General features: G+C 44.4%; 1 protein-coding gene across 2 annotated transcripts in view; it reads left to right on the top strand.

Moving 5' to 3' along the window:
* ACOX3 (acyl-CoA oxidase 3, pristanoyl) overlaps positions 1-22,746 on the top strand; it is an 83,353-nt gene that overhangs the window by 4,567 nt on the left and 56,040 nt on the right. For both annotated transcript variants that reach the window (XM_066573337.1, XM_066573335.1), the window contains exons 2-8: positions 3,236-3,392; positions 4,249-4,482; positions 6,905-6,979; positions 10,213-10,302; positions 12,175-12,318; positions 12,613-12,701; positions 21,692-21,788. In XM_066573337.1, the coding sequence (XP_066429434.1) occupies positions 3,243-3,392; positions 4,249-4,482; positions 6,905-6,979; positions 10,213-10,302; positions 12,175-12,318; positions 12,613-12,701; positions 21,692-21,788 (879 nt within the window). In that variant the 5' untranslated portion in view covers positions 3,236-3,242. The remainder of the gene's footprint in view (positions 1-3,235; positions 3,393-4,248; positions 4,483-6,904; positions 6,980-10,212; positions 10,303-12,174; positions 12,319-12,612; positions 12,702-21,691; positions 21,789-22,746) is intronic.

Below are 22,746 nucleotides of genomic sequence, written 5' to 3'. Positions count from 1 at the left end.
CCGTCCCCTATGTGTAGTGGCACTGACAGCGGGTGCCCGATCAGCTGATCAGCAGTGGTTCTGAGCGGTGAACCCCAGCCTTAGCTATCGATGGCCTATCCTAAGGATCGGATATCAATAGTATTTGCCTGGAAAACCCTTTCAACTCAGAATTCCCTAATAATGTTATTGAAAATGAGTTTTCTAAGCCGGACAACCTCTTTAGATTTACCAGGTTACCCAGTTGGATGGCACACGTGGCACACGCTTGTCCCTACAGTACTGTGTACCATGTGTCACAGAGATAGGATAAGATGGAGAAGGACTTTATTACCTCTGCACGGTCCCAAGTCCAGGCAGTCAGGGTCAGCAAATAATGCTGCATCGAGCAGTAATCTATTGAGCGCCGTCGCTGCTGTGATCTGAGCTGCAGACGTGTCCTCGGATAATCTGCTGCACATAGTCGCGGGGTCCGCTCTTGCTTGGTCTTCTTAGTAAGTATGGTGCTACATGTAGCGGAGGAGTGTAGCGGCTTTAGTAGACGGTAGGGGTCGTATGATATGTCTATAGTGAGATGTGATCATGTCCTTCGTAAGGCAGAGTAGACCTACTGATACCTGAACTGTAAACAAGCCATACCCACCTTCGTTAACACAGGACGGGATCAATTGATTTTGGAGGGGATTATAATCCAGTGTTGCATGATACAAATATGACTATGAGGCCAGACTTGCCGTAATTGCGCATGGACAGCGTTTATTACACAGCCGTAGAGAACAATAGGGCTCTATCGCTCGTAATACACAATTAAATAGAACACGAAGCGTTCTTTTTTATGCTCGTATTATAAGCCAGTGGGAATGCATCAGTGAAAAATAATGTGTTTTCATGGACTCCATTCTGCATGTATTATGTGCGCGTGTAATACGCAATTACATTACGCTCACGTGAGCCTGCCTTTATAGAAGCTCACCATTAACTACTCTGAACTCTGCCAAGCCAAGAAGTCCTATTTCACCATGTGCAGCTCCTCACAATCTGATACTGTTCACTCCGTCCTCAGCCCTCAGTACAGCCACCTATGGCAGATCTCCGTGCTGAAGACCTGGCCGATTATTACAAAGAGAAAACTAATAAGAGTGGCAGGAAATAATCCCCCAGTCCTTGAGTAATTTATCTCCCCTTCCATCCCAAGCCTCCTCCATATCGCTCTCTGGACTTGACCCAACCTCAGAAGAAGAAGTCTCCAGGCTCCTATCTTCGCCTCATACTACCTGCATTAGTGATCCTACTCCCTCACCCCTCATCCCGTGTCTCCACCGGCTGTCAGTCATCTCACTGCAATATGTAATGCCTCTCTCTTCTGACATTTTTCAGCCCTCCCACTGTCATATCCCCATTACCAAAGTAACCATCTCTTGATTCATCCTGTGCGGCCTACTATGGACCCATCTCTAATCTCGCCTACATCTCCAAACTCCTAGATCTACTCTTATCTAATTGTCTATCTCTCCAACAACTTTCTTCTTGATCCTTTCAATCTGGTTTTCATATTCTAGATTCTACAGAAACCGCTCTTACGAAAGTGTCAAGTGATCTCCTGACGGCTAAAGGCCCATTTACACGGAGCGATGATCCTGAAACGACAGTTTGAGTGACAACTTTGAGCGATCATTTTACAGAAAGTATTAAAGGTGTTGTCCCGCGGCAGCAAGTGGGGTTAAGCACTTCTGTATGGCCATATAAATGCACTTTGTAATCTACATCGTGCATTAAATATTGGCTATACAGAAGTCATACACTTACCCCCTCCGGTGCTGGCGTCCCCGTCTCCATGGCGCCGACCGAAGCCTTCTTCTCCCTCGATTAGACGCGCTTGCGCAGTCTGCTCTTCTGTTCTGTTGAATGGCGCCGCTCCGGCATGCGCAGAAGACCTGTCCGGCGCCATTCAACCGAACAGAAGAGCAGACTGCGCAAGCGCGTCTAGTCGAGCGAGAAGAAGGCTTCGGTCGGCGCCATGGAGACGGGGACGCCAACACCGGAGGGGGTAAGTGAATAACTTCTGTATGGCCAATATTTAATGCATGAAGTATATTACAAAGTGCATTAATATGGCCATACAGAAGTGTTTAACCTCACTTGCTTTTGTGGGACAACCCCTTTAAGTAGCTACTCAGCTACTTAAGAGCAACTAAGTGTGTAAATGAAGCTTTAGCTGAACACAGTTAATAGCCCGAGGGCGCTTATCTGTGCTCAGATCCTTTGTTCTCCACGGGAAAACAATGCTGTCGGCACTCCCCGTGGAGAACTATTGATAAGGCTGACAGATGATTTTTAGGTTGGACTGAATTTAACGATCCACTAGCAATGCACGATGGCCGCGTGTTTAGACGCAAAGATTATCGCTCAAATGATCGCTTTTTAGTGTTTTTTTTGTTTTTTTTGAGCGATCATCGCTCTGTGTAAATGGACCCTAAATCTAATGGTGCAAAACTAAACTAAAACTGCAATACTGCAGGATTACACTACATTTTTAAAGGGTCATTTCAGTGATTTTGTTTTTCATTCTCCATGTAGCTATACCCCCCCCCCTCTATTTATCTATCTATCTATCTGTCTATCTATCTATCTATCCGGTATATGTCAGCTAGTGTTTTCTTGGTTAGTTATTTCTTACTATCTGAAACTCCTGGCTTCCTCCATCTTCTTCTCAGGTCGTCATGTCATTTCGTTCTGACCAGCTCAGATGTACTTGGGGTTGTGTGTTCTGTTTGTAGTCAGTTTTTCAGTCGGTGTGATGCTATGACATGAAACTGCCAAAAGGGGGACACAGACACTCCTATCACAGTTACTGATGATGACCACACAGCTCCTGTCACACAGTTATAATAGAGGAGATCACAGCTCATCCTCCTCACTGTATGCTTATGGTCTGTGGCTTATTCAGAAGAATATAGACGGTGATGATAATTAAACTGTCCCCACCTGCAAGCACTAATGGTACAGTCTCATGCTATTGCTATTCCAATGCATCATGGGATAGATGTGAAAGCTAAATTTTCCCTACTAAGATGGTGCCTGATAAGCATCATACTGAAATACATTGGAGTAGCTCTTTCATTTATTTTGTAAAAAAAAAATTAGTTGTGAAGGTTTACAAAGCCTTTAAGTCTGATTTGTTAGATGTTAGCCGCCCCTGACAGTTGTTCATCACCGATACTCCAGTATATGCTGTAATATTGTTTTGTCACAACAGATTAGCAATGTTCGCTGCCAAGAAGTCAGATGCCACATCTCAAGATGAACTGCCTGATTTACCCCATGGACCGCTTGATGAATACCGCAGAAAGGCTTCCTTCAATTGGAAAGACATGGTGATGTTTTTAGAAGATGAAGACATCGTCGCTTTTAAGGTACGTACTACCGTGTTTCCCCAAAAATAAGACCTACCCCGATAATAAGCTCTACTCTGATTTTCGGGGGAAGGAATTAAACTGTAAGCCCTTTCCCGAAAATAAGCCCTAACTACACTACATGAAAAACAAAAAAAATACTCACCTCGTAGGCGCTGTCCCTCTCGCTGCTCTCCAGGCGCTCCGGCAGTCTTCTGTGGTGTCCTCAGCGGTGACAGAGCATTCTCTTCCAGGTAACGTGAGTTGAATGCACCGCCTCCAGCAAGAGATTGTTGTGATTGGCTCAGGACCGTGGTCTCAGTCAATCACAGGCGGGGCTCGATGAGCCAATCACAGCCATTCATCATCGAAAGGCTGTGATTGGCTCATCGAGCACCAGCTGTGATTGGCGTGAGCCAATCAGCAATTTCTTGCTGGAGTTGGGGCATTCAGCTCACGTTACCAGGGAGAGAATGCTCTGTCACCGCTGAGGGCAACACTGAAGACTGCCAGAGTGCCTGGAGAGCAGTGAAAGGGACCAGAACGCCGCCTGCTAGGTAAGTATTAAGACATCCCCCAAAAATAAGACACTCTGCCTCTTTCGGGGGGCAAAAAAACAATATAAGACAGTGTCTTATTTTCAGGGAACATGTAAGTAAGTACTTGTAAAGTAGCGCTCTCCAGCCTGCGGCTCTCCAGCTGTTGCAGAATGACAACTTCCATCATGTACTGACAACTGAAAGCTGACAAGCTGGGATTTGTAGTTTTGCAGTGTGGAGTAGTATGTCCTACTCAGAGGTCCAGGATGGTGAGATATGGAGAGCTTTTTGACAGACACTTCACAATGAAAGTTCAACTTTTCTTATTCTGCCCTCAGAAAAAGATCTTCTCCACACTAGAGAATGATCCGCTTTTCTACCGCCAACCCGGGGAGGATCTGCCTTTGGAGAAGTACAGAGAACTGACATTTCTACGGTGCAAAAAGATATTTGAATATGACTTCCTAACGTTTGAGGCGACCATGGAAAAGCCTCAGAAACTGCTTGTCCTCATCAACTGCCTGGGCATGTATGACTGGTCCTTGGCTACTAAATATTTCCTGAACACACAGGTATGTCCAATACCTTCTTCTCCAACTAACTAGAATTAAGATAAGTACTTAATGTAGAGAGAGTCTTCTTTAAGGACTACTTAAAGGCCATCTGTCAGCATTCCTGCAGCTACTAAACCAGTAACACGGCAAGAACACTGACATGGGGGCTTCACATACCTCCCGAACTCTTCATAGTTCAGGTACCCTGAAATCGGCACATGCCATATGTAAATGAGGCTAAAACTGTCCAGTGGGCAGTTTGGGCAATTTACTACTAGAGAGTAGCGGGCAATTTGCTACTAGTCCTGTGCTTTTTGCAATGAACGGTGTTCAACCCCCGACTATTGAATGATGGCTCAAGTATGATGACTGCAGACCATTAGGAGCCATGGGATGGGGTTACCAATCGCCTGCAACCCAGGAACACTCTCTAGTAAGATATAGCTCATTGGAATGCTGCAGTCTCATTTACAAATGGCATGTGGCAATATCAAAAGCTGATTTGGGGCTTTTGATGAACTATGAAGAGAGGGAGAGGTATGTGTAATCTGTCTCATGTCAACGTTCCTGCTGTGTCAATGGTTTAGGGCTCATTCACACTGGCGTCTCACACTCCATTGTTTGGCTCTCTCCTAGTAGCCAAAAAAGGGCAAGCAGAAGTGCCGGATCTCACACATACCAGACCCGATTGAAGCTGGACAAAGCCCATTGACTGCAATGGATTCTGTCCTCCTTCCGTTATGTGTTCTGGTATTTTCATGGATAGATCAGTGCTACGTGCAGCGCTATTTCATCCCAGATTTTCGTAGAAGTCGTGTCGGAGGCTCCAAACAGAACCTCCCACGCTGATGTGTGCGACGCCTTAGTGGCCCCAGGGACGCGGACACCTGTCCTTCAAAGCCACCTTTTACTACCGTGTTATTACAAAAATGGAGATCCACTGACAAATAATACTAGTAAATTGTACAGAGATTTAGACCTATTTAGGCTGCTTTCACACGGCAGAGAAAATCGTCCAAGACGCACAAATCTCCCACGCAGATGAACCCCATTCTTTTGAATTTGAATTCTTAGATTTTTTTAAATTTTTTTTTTAAATTTTTTTTTCTAGGTGTGGGAAAAAATGGCGGCATGTCCTATCTTTCGGCGTTTCTTCAGAATGCCTCGCCGTTTGTTCTTGATGAGTCTGGAAAAAACATTGCACAGCGTGCGAGTGCGATGCGAGGTTTCCCATTGAAAACTATAGGAAACACTTGCCGATCCTACCTCCCTGAAGTGATTTTGGTGTGAAAAATACCTCACATCCTTGGGGACGTTGCACGTTCGCGAGCGCGGCATGAGGCTGAGTTTCACAGCCCGATATTGCGCTCGCCCCTGTGAAATTAGCCTTAGCTTAAAATAACAATGGTAGACATTCCCTTTAAAAGTCCCGATTCACAGGTAATGGGCAGAGGAGACGGAGGATGATCAATAAAATGAGAACTATTCTGGACAACCTTTTTTGCCACTCCAAAAAATGATTACCCGTCCCTTAGTGAAAACAAAATGAGACCGAGCCTGGAAAGTAGAAGATACAGATAGTCCCCGACTTGCGAACATTCGAGTTACGAATTTCGCTAGATACGAACTATCTGTACAGCACAGTATGATGTAATGCTATGGCATTACATCATGCTGTGCAGGGAGCGGAGAGGCTTCTATCAAGCCTGATAGAAGCCTGTCCGGTCACATCGCGGTTGCTGGGCAGCCGGGGGCCTTCTGAAAGGCCCCAGGGCTGTCTATGCAGAGCGCCTAGCAAGCCGTGCGCTTGATAGGCACTCTGCATAGGCAGCCCTGGGGCCTTTCAGGAGTCCCCGGCTGCCTAGCAACCACACAGCGTCCCGCGATCTCATCGTGGGACGCTGTACGGGCCCCCTGAACGTCGGGTGCCGGCTGTTTCTTACAGCGGGGGCACCCGGCGGCAGCAGTTCTGACGAGCTGCGCCGCTCGTCAGAACTGTTAACACTTTAAATACCGCTGTCAGAGCGGTATTTAAAGTGTTAACAGTTCTGACAAGCGGGCGGCTCGTCGGAACTGCTGCCGCCGTGTGCCCGCTGTAAGAACAGCCTGCACCCGACGTTGTATGGAGCGGGATCCACCCGCGATCCCCTCCATACTACCATTTGTTCGACTTGCGAACAAAACGGACTTGCGAACGGGCTCCCGGAACGGAACCTGTTCGCAAGTCGGGGAGCACCTGTACTAATGTGGAACCTAAGCTGCCCCCGGTGGAGATTTTATGTGATTGCATGTCCGCATAAATGGACTGTGCCTGGAACAAAGTAGTAATGTTGGCCTGCCCCAGCACAGTGATACTATTACATGGACGCTCTTCAGCTGTATATATATAGTTGGATAGCTCTATTAGTACGGCCGCATAGCTGTGTTTTCCATTTTGCAGGTCTTTGCTCACGCTGTGGGAAATGCGGGTTCTGAGAGGCATGAGACGTTTCTAAATCAGACACGGAGCATGGAGGTAAGTTCATGATACATAACCTCATCGTGTTGTGCCATAATCACTCACATCAGTCCTTTTATCCCTAATGGCGCTTACAATCTAATTTCCCCAACACACATTACTCTGGCTACAAACAGCATCTCTTGTTGTAGAAGACCTATTCCATTACTGCATGACACACTTATAGTAAGGACGAAAAAAGACATGTGTCCGTCCAGTTCAGCCTGTTACCCCTCAATGTTGATCCAGGGGAAGGTTAAAAAAAAAACTAATACGATAGAAGCCAGTTTTTCCCATTTAAGGCCTTATTCACACAATTGTTTTAATGAGGCTATTTTTCTGGAAAAGAGAGATCTTGCCCTATCTTTTGGCCGCGATCAGCCGGTCACTCACATAGAAGCCTATGAGAGCTCCTGGCAAGGGGAGGGGGAGGGAGGGGTTAGGACTTTAGCAGCGTCTCACGCTGCTAAACTCTCTCCCCCTCCCTTTGCCTGCAGTTCCCTTAGGCTTCATGTCCACGAGTGCGGCAGATTCTTGCCTCTGCTGTCTCTTTCTTTGCCCTTGTCTCTTCCTTCTTTCTCTCCCTCTCTTCATTCTTGCCTCTGCTGTCTCTTTCTTTGCCCTTGTCTCTTCCTTTTTTCTCTCCATCTCTTCGTTCTTGCCTCTGCTGTCTCTTTCTTTGCCCTTGTCTCTTCTCTTTCTCTCCCTCTCTTCGTTCTTGCCTCTGCTGTCTCTTTCTCTGCCCTTGTCTCTTCTCTCTTCCTCTCCCTCTTTTCGTTCTTGTCTCTGCTGTTTCTTTCTTTGCCCTTGTCTCTTCTCTCTTCCTCTCCCTCTCTTCGTTCTTGCCTCTGCTGTCTTTCTTTACCCTTGTCTCTTCTCTTTCTCTCCCTCTCTTCGTTCTTGCCTCTGCTGTCTCTTTCTTTGCCCTTGTCTCTTCCTTCTTTCTCTCCCTCTCTACGTTCTTGCCTCTGCTGTCTCTTTCTTTGCCCTTGTCTCTTCTCTCTTTCTCTCCCTCTCTTCGTTCTTGCCTCTGCTGTCTCTTTCTCTGCCCTTGTCTCTTCTCTGTTTCTCTCCCTCTTTTCGTTCTTGCCTCTGCTGTCTCTTTCTCTGCCCTTGTCTCTTCATTCTTGCCTCTGCTGTCTCTTTCTCTGCCCTTGTCTCTTCCTTCTTTCTCTCCCTCTCTTCATTCTTGCCTCTGCTGTCTCTTTCTTTGCCCTTGTCTCTTCCTTCTTTCTCTCCCTCTCTTCGTTCTTGCCTCTGCTGTCTCTCTCTTTGCCCTTGTCTCTTCTCTCTTTCTCTCCCTCTCTTCGTTCTTGCCTCTGCTGTCTCTTTCTTTGCCCTTGTCTCTTCTCTCTTTCTCTCCCTCTCTTCGTTCTTGCCTCTGCTGTCTCTTTCTTTGCCCTTGTCTCTTCTCTCTTTCTCTCCCTCTCTTCGTTCTTGCCTCTGCTGTCTCTTTCTCTGCCCTTGTCTCTTCTCTCTTTCTCTCCCTCTTTTCGTTCTTGCCTCTGCTGCCTCTTTCTCTGCCCTTGTCTCTTCCTTTTTTCTCTCCCTCTCTTCATTCTTGCCTCTGCTGTCTCTTTCTTTGCCCTTGTCTCTTCCTTCTTTCTCTCCCTCTCTTGGTTCTTGCCTCTGCTGTCTCTTTCTTTGCCCTTGTCTCTTTCTTTGCCCTTGTCTCTTCTCTCTTCCTCTCCCTCTCTTCGTTCTTGCCTCTGCTGTCTCTTTCTTTGCCCTTGTCTCTTCTCTTTCTCTCCCTCTCTTCGTTCTTGCCTCTGCTGTCTTTCTCTGCCCTTGTCTCTTCTCTTTCTCTCCCTCTCTTCGTTCTTGCCTCTGCTGTCTTTCTCTGCCCTTGTCTCTTCTCTTTCTCTCCCTCTCTTCGTTCTTGCCTCTGCTGTCTCTTTCTTTGCCCTTGTCTCTTCTCTTTCCCTCCCTCTCTTCGTTCTTGCCTCTGCTGTCTCTTTCTTTGCCCTTGTCTCTTCTCTCTTTCTCTCCCTCTCTTCGTTCTTGCCTCTGCTGTCTCTTTCTTTGCCCTTGTCTCTTCTCTCTTTCTCTCCCTCTCTTCGTTCTTGCCTCTGCTGTCTCTTTCTTTGCCCTTGTCTCTTCTCTCTTTCTCTCCCTCTCTTCGTTCTTGCCTCTGCTGTCTCTTTCTTTGCCCTTGTCTCTTCTCTCTTTCTCTCCCTCTCTTCGTTCTTGCCTCTGCTGTCTCTTTCTTTGCCCTTGTCTCTTCTCTCTTTCTCTCCCTCTCTTCGTTCTTGCCTCTGCTGTCTCTTTCTTTGCCCTTGTCTCTTCTCTCTTTCTCTCCCTCTCTTCGTTCTTGCCTCTGCTGTCTCTTTCTTTGCCCTTGTCTCTTCTCTCTTTCTCTCCCTCTCTTCGTTCTTGCCTCTGCTGTCTCTTTCTTTGCCCTTGTCTCTTCTCTCTTTCTCTCCCTCTCTTCGTTCTTGCCTCTGCTGTCTCTTTCTTTGCCCTTGTCTCTTCTCTCTTTCTCTCCCTCTCTTCGTTCTTGCCTCTGCTGTCTCTTTCTTTGCCCTTGTCTCTTCTCTCTTTCTCTCCCTCTCTTCGTTCTTGCCTCTGCTGTCTCTTTCTTTGCCCTTGTCTCTTCTCTCTTTCTCTCCCTCTCTTCGTTCTTGCCTCTGCTGTCTCTTTCTTTGCCCTTGTCTCTTCTCTCTTTCTCTCCCTCTCTTCGTTCTTGCCTCTGCTGTCTCTTTCTTTGCCCTTGTCTCTTCTCTCTTTCTCTCCCTCTCTTCGTTCTTGCCTCTGCTGTCTCTTTCTTTGCCCTTGTCTCTTCTCTCTTTCTCTCCCTCTCTTCGTTCTTGCCTCTGCTGTCTCTTTCTTTGCCCTTGTCTCTTCTCTCTTTCTCTCCCTCTCTTCGTTCTTGCCTCTGCTGTCTCTTTCTTTGCCCTTGTCTCTTCTCTCTTTCTCTCCCTCTCTTCGTTCTTGCCTCTGCTGTCTCTTTCTTTGCCCTTGTCTCTTCTCTCTTTCTCTCCCTCTCTTCGTTCTTGCCTCTGCTGTCTCTTTCTTTGCCCTTGTCTCTTCTCTCTTTCTCTCCCTCTCTTCGTTCTTGCCTCTGCTGTCTCTTTCTTTGCCCTTGTCTCTTCTCTCTTTCTCTCCCTCTCTTCGTTCTTGCCTCTGCTGTCTCTTTCTTTGCCCTTGTCTCTTTTCTCTTTTTCTTCCCTATATTCAGTTTCATATTTTGGTTCTCTTGGTTGATTTTATGTGTTTTTAAGCAGTTTTTATATTTTACTCTCTTCCTGTAGATTTTTGGCTGTTTTGCTCTTACAGAGCTCAGTCATGGCAGTAATACAAAGGCTATTCGGACAACCGCAACCTTTGATGCTTCTACCAAGGTAAGCAGGTAGACTGGAGAGTGTCGGACTATTGGGCCCTTTTTATAGGCAATTTTTTAGTGTTCAAATAAATGTTGGATCTTGTGAATTTGACCAATCCTCGTTTAATGCAAGCACAGCCAAAGCTTGAATGATAATTCATTTACTTCTCATTCGTTGTTCGTTTTATGCAGGCATAAAAATCGATTGCTCACTTGCAACTTGTTGCATGTAAACAGCGATTGCTCAGGTACAGTGAATGTGAGCGCCTGAAGGATGGAGCCAACTACATTTAATGGTTTATCTGCCTGTAGAGACTGAATGAGTGAACTCTGTCATTATTCACTCGGGCAAACGATCTCTCACTCCTTAGACCTCTGTTCTAGGTGTGTTTTCAGGAAACTGTCCACCTCAATGTCCGCATCTGTGCAGTAAGAGATCTATCCTGTACAAATGTGCTTTATTATATGTCTTCATTTCTCACTTGGATGATGAGATAACTCACTTATGGGTGCGTTCACACCTGGTAGATTTGGTGCAGATTGGCAATACAATTAGATCTTGGTGTGGATCCACACCAAATGATGTGGATCCACAGCAGATTTCACTTTTTTAGTTGAAGGCATGAAGTCTGCTGCAGATGCACATCAAAATCTGCACCAATGGTGATATTTTTTTATGCTGAGTTTGCTACAGATTTTGCGTACCAATTCCGCTTCATGCGAACGTACCCTAAGCGTATCTGAATCGTTCCTGCAAAATTACGTATTTACAAAATTGCCAGAGTAGGTTGCTGGCACTCCATTATTTGGGATTTCTTTGCACTATAAGGGCTTGGTCAGATGAGCATGGTCTTACACGCTGCTACAGCAGTTTGTAAAACCACGCTTCTAGAGCAACCAATAGGTTACTATAGAAGCGCTCACATGGACCCTTTTTAGAAGCACAGAATCTGCGCTTCTAAAAAAGAATGGACAGCGAGTGTCTCCTCACCCATTAGCTCCGTGGTGCGCGCTGTCCAGGGTGCTTACCATAGGCTCCTATGGGAGCCGTGGAAGCAGGCTGCCCACACCACAGACATGTGACCCGGCTGCTCCACAGAGCTAGAGACAGCCTGGTCACGTGATCCTTTCCTGCATGTCAGGAGCGTGGTTTTACATGTTGCCTGGCAGCGTGTAAACCACGCTTGTCTGACTGAGCCCTAATGGTGGCTTCACACGACCTTATTTGTGTGTGCAACTTTTACCCGCACGATGCGCAGAGAATAATTCCCATTGATTTGAATGGGTTCATTCTCATCAGCCTTTTTTGCATGCACATTACGTGTGTGCGAAAAAAACAGCATGTTCTATTATGCGCACCAAAGGTCCCCATAGAAGTCTGTGGAAAGTGTGCAAATTCACACTCAAGGCGCATGCAATTGTGAAATACGCTTCGCAATTCTGTGGGAAAAAGAACACATCTGAAACTTGTTCAAATCACGGTGCAGATGTGTCCCGAGGCCATGTGAACCGCCCAGCGAGTACAAAAAGTACAGTAATATGCACAAAAACGCACGCAAAAGCGCATCATTTATTGCTCATGCAAGCGGTTTTTGCATATACGCTTGTGCAAAGGGGTCGGAGGTTGGATTTATGTGAGTCATTTTTGTAGCAGTTTCCATCTCAAGTTTTTGCCTCAATTGTCAGAATCGGAGCAAAATGCACCATGTTGTAAAAAAGCCTCAGAACGATTCATGTCAATTAAATCTAAGGGTTCTTCACACACTTTACTTTTTCATTGTTTTTCTATTTAAAAATACATGAATTTCTAGTGTTTTTTGTAACATTTTTTGGCGTTTTTGTATACAGACTACAGTTCTCTGTAGAAAGTCATTGTAATGTTTACTTCCAGGAGTTCATCCTCAACTCCCCGGACTTTGAGGCGGCTAAATTCTGGGTGGGTAACATGGGAAAAAACGCCACCCATTCTGTTGTGTACGCCCAGCTCTACACTACGGACGGACGGTGCCACGGACTGCACTCCTTTGTTGTACAGGTGAGGATCACTGAACCACAATAAGACAATTCTCTTTTCTCATTGACCAATCCTACTACGTATCACAGCGCTACAGTTTGTTACATAGACACAGTTGTTTGCTCTGGTATTCCTAAAAATGAAACCCTAACAATTGTGTATTCCAGGTGAGCAGTGGGAAAAAATCCATATAACAGATGTGATTATATAAGTGAATCATTATGATCATTGTATCTATGTGGGTATTTAAACCTTCCGTAATGAATAACACTTTTTAGTTCAATTTCTAACATATGCGGTAAATTTTATGCATAGATTCGGAACCCGAAAACTCTGCTTCCTATGCCTGGAGTGATGGTGGGTGACATTGGCAAGAAACTTGGCCAGAATGGCTTAGATAATGGGTGAGTAGTGTTCTCTACTTTTTGGTGCAAATAAGGAGGATGGAAGAATACCTCTGCAGCGCCACCTATTGGATGGCAGCATACCTGCAAAATCAATGCCCAACCCTTTATACAGGTCTAGGCAACGATTGGGAATTGAAAACCAAGCCAGAATCCATACACAGACCACTCTTTCGAAGTGTTTGCCCTCATCAATATGCAGTAGGATTCTGGCTTGGCTGGTGAGAGGTCTATAATGGGAGTCGGAAGGGGTATCATCACTCCTTAAAGGGGTTGTCCCGCGCCGAAACGGGTTTTTTTTTTTTTTTTTTAACCCCCCCCCCCCGTTCGGCGCGAGACAACCCCGATGCAGGGGTTAAAAAAAAAACCCGCACAGCGCTTACCTGAATCCCGGCGGTCCGGCGTCTTCATACTTACCTGCTGAAGATGGCCGCCGGGATCCTCTGTCTCCGTGGACCGCAGGGCTTCTGTGCGGTCCATTGCCGATTCCAGCCTCCTGATTGGCTGGAATCGGCACGTGACGGGGCGGAGCTACACGGAGCCGGCATTCTACACGAGCGGCCCCATAGAAGACTGCAGAAGACCCGGACTGCGCAAGCGCGGCTAATTTGGCCATCGGAGGGCGAAAATTAGTCGGCTCCATGGGAACGAGGACGCCAGCAACGGAGCAGGTAAGTATAAAACTTTTTATAACTTCTGTATGGCTCATAATTAATGCACAATGTACATTACAAATTGCATTATTATGGCCATGCAGAAGTGTATAGACCCACTTGCTGCCGCGGGACAACCCCTTTAAGGAAAGCACCTTCTAGGTGCTACTTTTTGGTAGCATTTTTCTATTCTGTTCAGTCTTTGCTTGTTAGAAGCGTCCCTTGAGAATAAATTGATCACAAAGTTTTTTTCCTGTATGAACCCTCAGTGATCAGCGATAATTGGAGGGAAGTCTGGGAGTAAGTGTTCTGTTTCCCTGTAGCACCACCACTGGTGAATGTAAGCATTACATGGTGCCCATTTACATGAATGAGTTGTCTGTTTAATGCTGGACAGGACCAGTCATCCAAAAGAGACATTCATTGTTAAAACTTTCCAGCTTAGCAGAGATGAGGATCCTGAATAATGGCTAACTCACATGCATTGTGCAGTTCAATCAGGGGTGCATGTACCATAGAGGTAGACCGTGTGACTGCAGTAGGGCCCGTGGGGAGAGGGCTAAGTCCTGCTTCGCCCCATTCCCTTTGCTATTAGGTGGCAATAATTTATTCAGCCGCTTCTGGAAGAACCAGGGGGTGGGAAATTTGCCTAAAGGGTCATGGAAAGAGGATGCAATGGGAAACCAGCAGCATGCCCTTCTGCCCTGGTTGACAAAACCCATCACCATAAAGGAGGCCCTTCTTTGATCTTTTGTATGGGTCCGCAGACTTCTGCATACATCACTGTGTTCCAGGCATTCCTATAGGTGTGGGATCCCATGTTGTACGAGTTACCAACTAGACTTAAGGCCCATTTACACGGAACGATGATCGCTCAAAATTCGCTCAAACGACAGTTTGAGTGATCATTTTTGCATAACTCTAGTCACTAAAGAGTTAATGCAGGCAGAGCAGGATTCCACTGCGATAGCTCTGAGAACAAAGCAGCTGTTTTGTATATGCAAACAGCTGCATTGTTCTCGGAGCTTTCAGCTGTTGTCCTGCTGAGGACTGCCAGTGGGATACCAGCTGAAAGAAAACTATCGGCGCCGCCCACTGAGAAAATCTAGCTTGCTAGAAATCACCAATGAACAAATAGTGCACAAACAGTGCACGATGGCCGCACATTTAGACGCAACGATTATCGCTCAAAAGACTGCTTTTGAGCAAATTTTGAGCAATAATCATTGTGTGTAAATGGGCTTTAAAGCTGAATAGTTCTTGAAGGGAGTGTGCCAAAATCTAAAGATATCCCCTATCCACACATTATTATCAGTGAGTGCGTGACTACTAAGAACTCTACCAAACCTGAGAACAGGGGTCCTGACAGTCCCTGCCTGACTACAGACAAATCATGCTGATAGCAAAAGAGGACCTTAAACATTTGTCCCTTATGGTACCATTACCCCATGGAGCTGTGGATTTTTGCATGAATGTTTTGATCGCTCTTTTGGGAACTTTTCTGTTTAAAGTTTTGTCAGCACTTTAACTGTTGGAATTTCACTGAGGAAGAAGCATCTCAGTCTCGAAACGCATTTCAAGCTGGTTTAAGTAAAGCCTTTACTACTACCTACCATCAGACTTTTACCTATAGGTTTCGCCACCTGTTATCTTTAGGCACCAGTTAGTGCCACTAGGCGGCAGCACCTATATTATATTACCACTGCCCTTTGAGCACTTCTCTCTGTTCTCCTCGCACAGCGCTCTGCCCACCTATTCTGCATCTCTCTTCTGCTTATTCATTTCAGTGACAAGGCTGGGAATTGCGGCATGCTTGTACTCAACAATATCCGGAACTGCCATTGAGATGAATAGAGGGGCGGTGTGTGTGTGCACGTCCTCTGCTCCAGTCATGCAGGGGCCGGTGGGATCCAAGCGGTCGGACCTCACTGAACATAAAGTTATCCCCTATCCTGTAGATAGGAGAGCGCTTTAGATTTTGGTAGAAACCCATTTTGTTTTCATTTTTTTGTGGCTCTAGTTTAGTTATTGTGGATCTGCAGAAGACTTTAGCCAACATTTATATATTCTATTTTTTCTTATTTCTACTCCAATTTCCTACTGTTTTATCATTTGTATATTAAGTTCAGCCTCCAGGTGGCGCTACACTACAATCAATGGAATTTTTGCGTTACAAAGTTTTACTTTTGCTGCCTTTTTAAGAATACTTTTAAAGTCTAAATTGGAATGCTTAAAGGAGTTATCACAAGATTTAAACTTATCCCCTATTCACAGGACAGGGGTTCTTTGTCCTCCCATATAAACAGAGTGATGGATGATCACGCCTGCAGCATCTCCATTCATCTCTATGGGACTGGTGGAGATTGCTCAGTGCTGTACTTGACTTCTTTTTAGCAATCCCACTGCCTAACGAAAGGAGCAGCAGCACGCATGCTCTGCCACTGCTCCATTCATATAGGTGGACACAGGACCTCCATTCTTGTAAACGGTGAGTGTCCCAGTGGTCACACCCCACTGATCAGATACTTATCCCCCATCCTGAGGATAACCCCTTTATGTATTGTGGAGATTAAATAATCTTACTTTATCTCAGCATTGGATTCCCATACAGACCATAAAACCTAATGGTAATGTGCACAATAAACCACCACTAGATGATAAAAAATTCCAATATTCTAATAAAATCCAGTAATTCATAGCGCTAAGACTTATAATATCTGATCTTACTCTGAAATAAGGGAAATGTTGCTTTTTGCTAAATTATTCAGGTTCCACTGTGAAGCAGAGCTACTTGATTTTATGAGGTTACATGTATATCTAATGATAATCGTCTTTATGTAGCACCAACATATTCTGCAGAGTTTTACTATTAAACAAGACAAATAATGAAAACATGAAAAAACAATGATCCCAAAGCAAAACGGTTCCTAGCCACAAGAGCTTACAATCTCAATTCAACTACTGATTATGGACATCTGCAATTACTATGTTCCATTACAGAATGTTCTTGTTTGTACGAGACCCTGGCAAAGGTTACATTAGTTAGATACAGGAGCTCCTACATCCATTGGGACAGTTAGTTCTTCCAATAGAGTACTGTACTGTACAGTACTTGGTGTAAAAGCTTCGTTAAGTTCTGTGCACACATTGAGCCAACAGGGAATGCTGGGAGAATTCAGCTCTGGAGCCTGCAGATTTGTGAACGCAGCTCTGAACTGTAATACAGTCCATAACACAGGATGTGTCCTTGAGAGGCCAAAAAAAGATACATGTTCGTCCAGCTCAGTCTATTACCCTCTAATGTTGATCCAGAGGAAGGCAAAAAAAAAACAATGAGGTAGAAGCCAATTTTCCCCAATGAATGTACAAAGTTATTCAACTTTTTATGCATTTAGGTCTACATGTAAATAGAAAATTGTGTTGAAATATGGATTTGGGGGGAAAAAAATGATTCCTAAAAGCTGGAAGGACAGTATATGACTCCTCATGTATATAAAACAGCCCGGAGGCTGTCGGTATAAGTAGATGAATGACTTTCCACAGATTCAATTTCAAGCCGTCTGCATTTTATGAGGTTTTTTGGCATATCATAAAGCAGAACCTTTCCACACCCATTGTGATGACTGCAGTTCTACATAGACAACACTTGATAGCGGAGGGAATGTGCCCCGTAGTCCTCACTCAGCATTGTTTTAATTAACCGCCTGTTACTTTGTCTGAAAAACACCCAGAATATTTTAAGCCCTTTTATGTCAGAAGGAGCAAGTTTAGGGGGCGTACATAACGATTTCAGGATTACACAATGTATAGGAATAAGGATTATCTTAAGTCAATAATTAAAGGGAATGTATCAGCTGAAAATGGACTAGTATACTAGTTTTTATGTTAAACCTATTCTTTAAGAACTTTTAATGATTTTGTTTCAAATTTCAGTGCCATGATCCATATTTAACAAAATCCTAAAATCTTGGTGTTTTCACGCTGATCACTAAGCCTCATAATAGTCTGACACTTCCTGGTCTGTAGAGAAAACTTTTCAGCAGTCATCACATAATCCTTGTAGGGAGGATTGCAATGAAAAGTAACACCTATATATAGATAACCCTGGATCCATCATTCACAATAGATGATGGTCACAGCTCACCTCTTCCCCTACCCTGTACAGATCACAAAGCATGTCTATAACACTCTCCCATCAAAGCAAATGGGTCTCCTGCTATCCATTGTGTGTCTGGCTCACAAGTTTTGCTTTAAAGCATATGTCTATGTTAATTGCAGCACAAGCAATATGGCGACCCCCGTAGTCCTACACAGATAATAAAATAAAAAAATCTACAATCAGAAAATAAAAACAGATAAAAAAAACTGAAATATGTGTCACTATCTGGTTTTCATTAGTAAACTAAAAATATAGGCGCTACATTCCCTTTAAGAAGTTATTTAGGCTATATTCACATTGCTATTGAGAGGCTACAATGCCTGAGGCCAGCGCCTTCTCTTCTACATGGGAAAAGGAATTAATCGGTTATTTGCCTACATCTCATCATCAGCTGCCCCGTCCCTGTTGGTTGCTGCTCTCAGTATGCCACCAGCAGAGTACAGGCTGCTTACAGCAGTCTGCATTATGTCAATGGAAATGGAATGCAGAGCTGTAGTGAAGGCAAACGCCACATTGTAACAGCCCCACTCTCCTCTCGCCATTCCTTATTCGTTGATGGTGCTATGTGAGCATCTGCTGGATGTTTGTCTATCTTGTAGCCATCCTCTTCTAATACCCGAATTATTTATCATCATAAAGGAGATGGTTCAAGAAGAAGTAGATGTATGTGTTTCCCTAATTTATTAACAAGATTTTATCCTGGAACCCGAGGCGGGTATATTGCCTGCACTTGTTCTGTTGTTCCATCAATCTGCTGGTTTCCATTCCCACTATCCAAGATGGCTAACACAATCTTCAGACTACCTGCCTAACCCCCACAGTTCATTGGTAGTGATAAACTAGCAATGTACTATACCTGCTCTCTGGTTGGCCAGCACTGCTAACATGCTTAGCACTGGCCAATCAGACAGCGGTGCATTAGCTAGTTGGAAAATTTGTGCAGCCATCTTGGACAGACAAAAACAGGACCCAGGAACTGGCGGATTGGAGGGACAACATAGAAGAACAAGTGCTGGTAACCAAAGCTTCTCCAAGGGTCGCTTTAAAGAGGTTATCCAGGATTACGAAAACATAGCTATACCCCGTAAAAGGTAAAAAAAACACTAATTCAGAAGGCTGTGTGCACGCTCTACCATAAAGATCTGTTAGCGCAATTTACGCTATTTGATGTACTGTGGGTGCCATATTAGATATGATTACTATACAGGCCCGGAGATCCTTAATGAACATACTTCTATCTAGAGTGTACACCAAAAGGCATCTAACCTTTATTTAGGTGCGTAAAAAGTTATATAGGTATTCAAACACAGGAAAGTGAGACATTCAGGTACATTACAACATTCTATGTGCTGATGGATCATTCTCCTAAGGAGGTATTTGTGAGGTAGCTGTGAGCTCATTCACCGGAGAGGAGCTTCCATTGAGCATGCTCTATTCATTCTTGACTTGCTGTCCAGGGGAAATACTTCCTGTGTTTCTCTCCAGTCATTTTCTGCCCTTTAACACAAAGACATTCCTTTTTGCCATGCGGCTGTAACTTGAGCCCTGGAGATGTCTTCTGCTGGTCAACAAACCAGTCTGACCTATTTATATCATAGGGGGGGGGGTCCCTTCCCCCAGAGGTTTAGAGCACAAGTAGCATCCCCATCTTAAAATCTTCACAGCTGGCAACAGAAAATACATATAGAAAATGGCGAACATCTCAGTCATCTCCCACAGAGCCATGAGAGAGGTGCACGCAAATGGCCTTCTGAAAAAAAGTCACTGTGTGCATGCACTGCTATCTAGGGCACACAGTGCTGGAGCCGGGACCCGGTAAGTATAAAAAGCCGCTTCCCTGACTCCCTGTTCCTTCATCTTTTGAGCTCCATAATATAGTTTATGGGGTTCCAAGGTACTGACAGATTCCTTTTAAGGAATAGCAACTTGTATTTGTTTGTGAACCCCAGGTATCGGCATCCTTGTATGATAGATCTCTGCTCGAGTGGTTACACGTATGTACCTAGAGTTTCATTCATTTGGCTGGTCATATAAATATTTATGGCTGCAGTAAATATTGGGCAGCGTTAGTAACACATCAGCGCCAGGATAAAACAAACATTCAGCTTTTACTAGAAATGAGAGCTCAAAATAAACCCGAAACATGCTGCCAACTTTTATGTTATGTTGTACAAAACGTGGGCTACACGCTCGGCTGTCAAGTTACTCCTTTATATACCTAATGCTTGTATTGTTGGCATATGTTCACACGGCCGAATTTGCCGCAGCAAATTCCTACTCTAAAACCATGTAAGAATCCGTGGTCTTTTACCGCGATCTTTGTTATTGGAAGACCTCTCATTACTTGACATGGAAACGCAGTTTTTTATGTCGGGATTCCACATGCAGATTTTGCCCATTGGTAGGGCAAATTCCTCAAGCAGATCTGAGCCAAAACGGTGTCAGAAAGCTACGAATTTTGATGCGGCTTTTAGAGGTGGAATTCACGTGGAAAGTTCCACTGTCAATTCCGCCGTGTGAACATGGCCTTGGAAGAAGACCGTGTGAGACATTACTGGTGGAAAAGATTACATCTATAAAATGAGGTCCATAGCTTGAATTGTGATGGGGTACACTAAAATGTCCATACCGGTCACAGAGCTTACAGCGATGGTGAAACATTTTGAGACTGACACAAATCTTGGTTTTCACACTGAAACGGCATTCCGCTCCGGATTCCGCAGCTATAACCCTCTATAGCATGCTATGGAAAAATGATTTTTCATACACACAAGCGGAAACCAATTGCGGTTTCCACTCACAGATGAAAAATTGCAGCATTCTCTATTTTACTGCGGTTGAAGTCAATGGAAGCCGTCCGATTCGGGGGCCTGTCCGCAATTGACATTGCGGACATGCTGCGGATTCTGCGGGAAAGCAGGAGTTTAAAAAAAGAAACTGTACTGTGCATGTGCGCCAGCCAGCACCTCTGCACGCATCCGCAGTACAGGAAAAAAGAAGACCCAGACAGGTACACAGGGTCGCCGGCCACGGGCATGGGCAGATTTCGTGTGGGATTCCTCATGGGGAATCCGTGTGTGCGTGTGGACATGAGGCCAAAGCCAGATGTTTCTATGGCTACTGAATTACAATTCTAAATATTTCATAAACTTTTAACCTTTTATTGACAAATACCTCAAGTTGAAGCGAAGGACTGACAACAGGTTCTCATTGGGATTGAAATCCGTGGCGTTTCCTGGCCATGGACCCAAAATGTTAGTGTTTTTTGTTCACTAAACCACTTCGTTATCATTTTTGCTATGTGACCTGGTGCCCCATCGTGATAGAAAAAGCATTGTGAAAAGCAACCCCACACCTGAATGGTCTGAGGATGCTTTACTGTTGGCATGACCCTGGATTCATGGTAGCGTTCATCTTCTTCTCCAGACAATCATTCTTCCAGATGTCCCAAACAGTCTGAAGGGGGCTTCATCAGAGAAAATACTGTAAAGTGATTGAACTGTAGAGGACTGGGGATAAGTTATTCAGGATTAAGCCCTGAAGCGGATATCCAGCATGCCAGGGCGAATTGAATAGTCAATACTGTAAATATTGAGCCTTTGCCTGAACTTGATGTACTTGTCAAAAGTTTAAAAACTTATGAAATGCTTATAATTGAATTTCAGTATATAATCAAAACAGGGCTAAAAGGTCTAAAAACACTGAAGTATCCCACTTTGTGAAAATCAAAATTTGTGGCCACAGTTCTACATAGTGAGTCAGAAACGCTATCTTTTCTCCTTAGGGAGAGCACCTAGATGGTGAGTGAGGAGACTCGGAAGGCCATTCATGCTCCTCTGGGTAATATGCAAATAAGGGAGATGGAATAACACCTCCACAGTGCCACATTTGGCTTCAAGGAATTCTGCCTTCCAATAGGTGAGACTGGGGAGGTATTCCATCTCCCTAATTTGTACATAGTGAGGGACATGTAAGAAAATGTCTTGGAGGTCTTCTAGGTGGCCAAAGCTTCTCCAAGGATCAAAACCCTAGAGATAGTTGATGTGACCAATGCATTTCTTTTTTCCCCTGAAAATTGTGTGATTTTCATGCAGTTTAGTATAGACTTCCTTATGACACAGCACTCATCTATTTTTTTAGCATGTGTATGCTCATCATATTGTGTTCTGTGTTCACAGATTTGCAATGTTTCACAATGTTCGGATCCCCCATGAAAACCTTTTAAACCGTACCGGTGATATTTCCTCTAGTGGAGACTATATAAGTGTATACAAGGTGATGATCTATGTATATATTGTACTTTATGATGTATGATTTTATAAACTTTCATCTATCTGCAAAAATTCCAGCACTGCAAGTCAGTAAATAGTGAAAATATAAAGTCCCTGATTTACTTGAACACTTGTGCGATAATATCGGCTATTGATAGCGATAAACAGCTGTTAAAGGGTTTTTCTAGGACCCATTGATGACCTATCCTCACCATATTCTAACTGACTTTTTTCTGTCAGTAGGTCTGTGAGAGGGCTTGATTTTTTGCGTGTTGAGGTTTCGTTTTTATTAATACCATTTTAGGGTACATACAACTTTTAGTTTCATTGAATTTTTTATTTTTTTTGGAGAGACGTAACCAAAAAAACTCCTCACATTGTGCTTTTTTTTCCTCACAAATTCACAGTGTGGGTTAAATAATGCTACTTATGAATTTGCCCCCATGGGTGTTGTGCTGGTCTGTCACCCCTAGTAGTGGTACGAGGGACAATAACAGCTCAGCTATATGTTCAGGACATCCTACAGTCACAGGTGTTCCTCTCATGGCAGCTTCCAGCAGCATAATGCTCGGCCGCACACACAAGGGGGTCACAGGAATGTCTCCACAACATTGCAAAACTTCCATTGCCTGCCCGGTTGTCAGCTTTATTACCAATAGAACATGTATGGGCACATTTGAGATGCCAACTTTATCAGCCTTCAAGTTTGCACGATCTGGAGGCTCAGTTACAGCAAATGTGGACTGATCTGCTGCAGGATATCATCGTAACTTGTATGCCCCATGCCCACCCCTATCACATCTTGCATCCAAGCCAGAGACTGTACAACAGGGTACTAGAGCCCGTATCACATCTTGTATATATGTTTTATTTTCCAGAGTTCTTTATGGGAAAAGGAGTGTGTTTGAATTTGTTATATATGAAATATATGTTTTGAAATATTACCACACTCAAATGTATTT

This window comes from Eleutherodactylus coqui, chromosome 7, assembly GCF_035609145.1.
Source record: "Eleutherodactylus coqui strain aEleCoq1 chromosome 7, aEleCoq1.hap1, whole genome shotgun sequence".
NCBI lineage: Eukaryota > Metazoa > Chordata > Amphibia > Anura > Eleutherodactylidae > Eleutherodactylus > Eleutherodactylus coqui.
The sequence above is the reverse complement of the archived record's forward strand: the minus strand, read 5'-3'. Positions and strand labels throughout refer to the sequence as shown.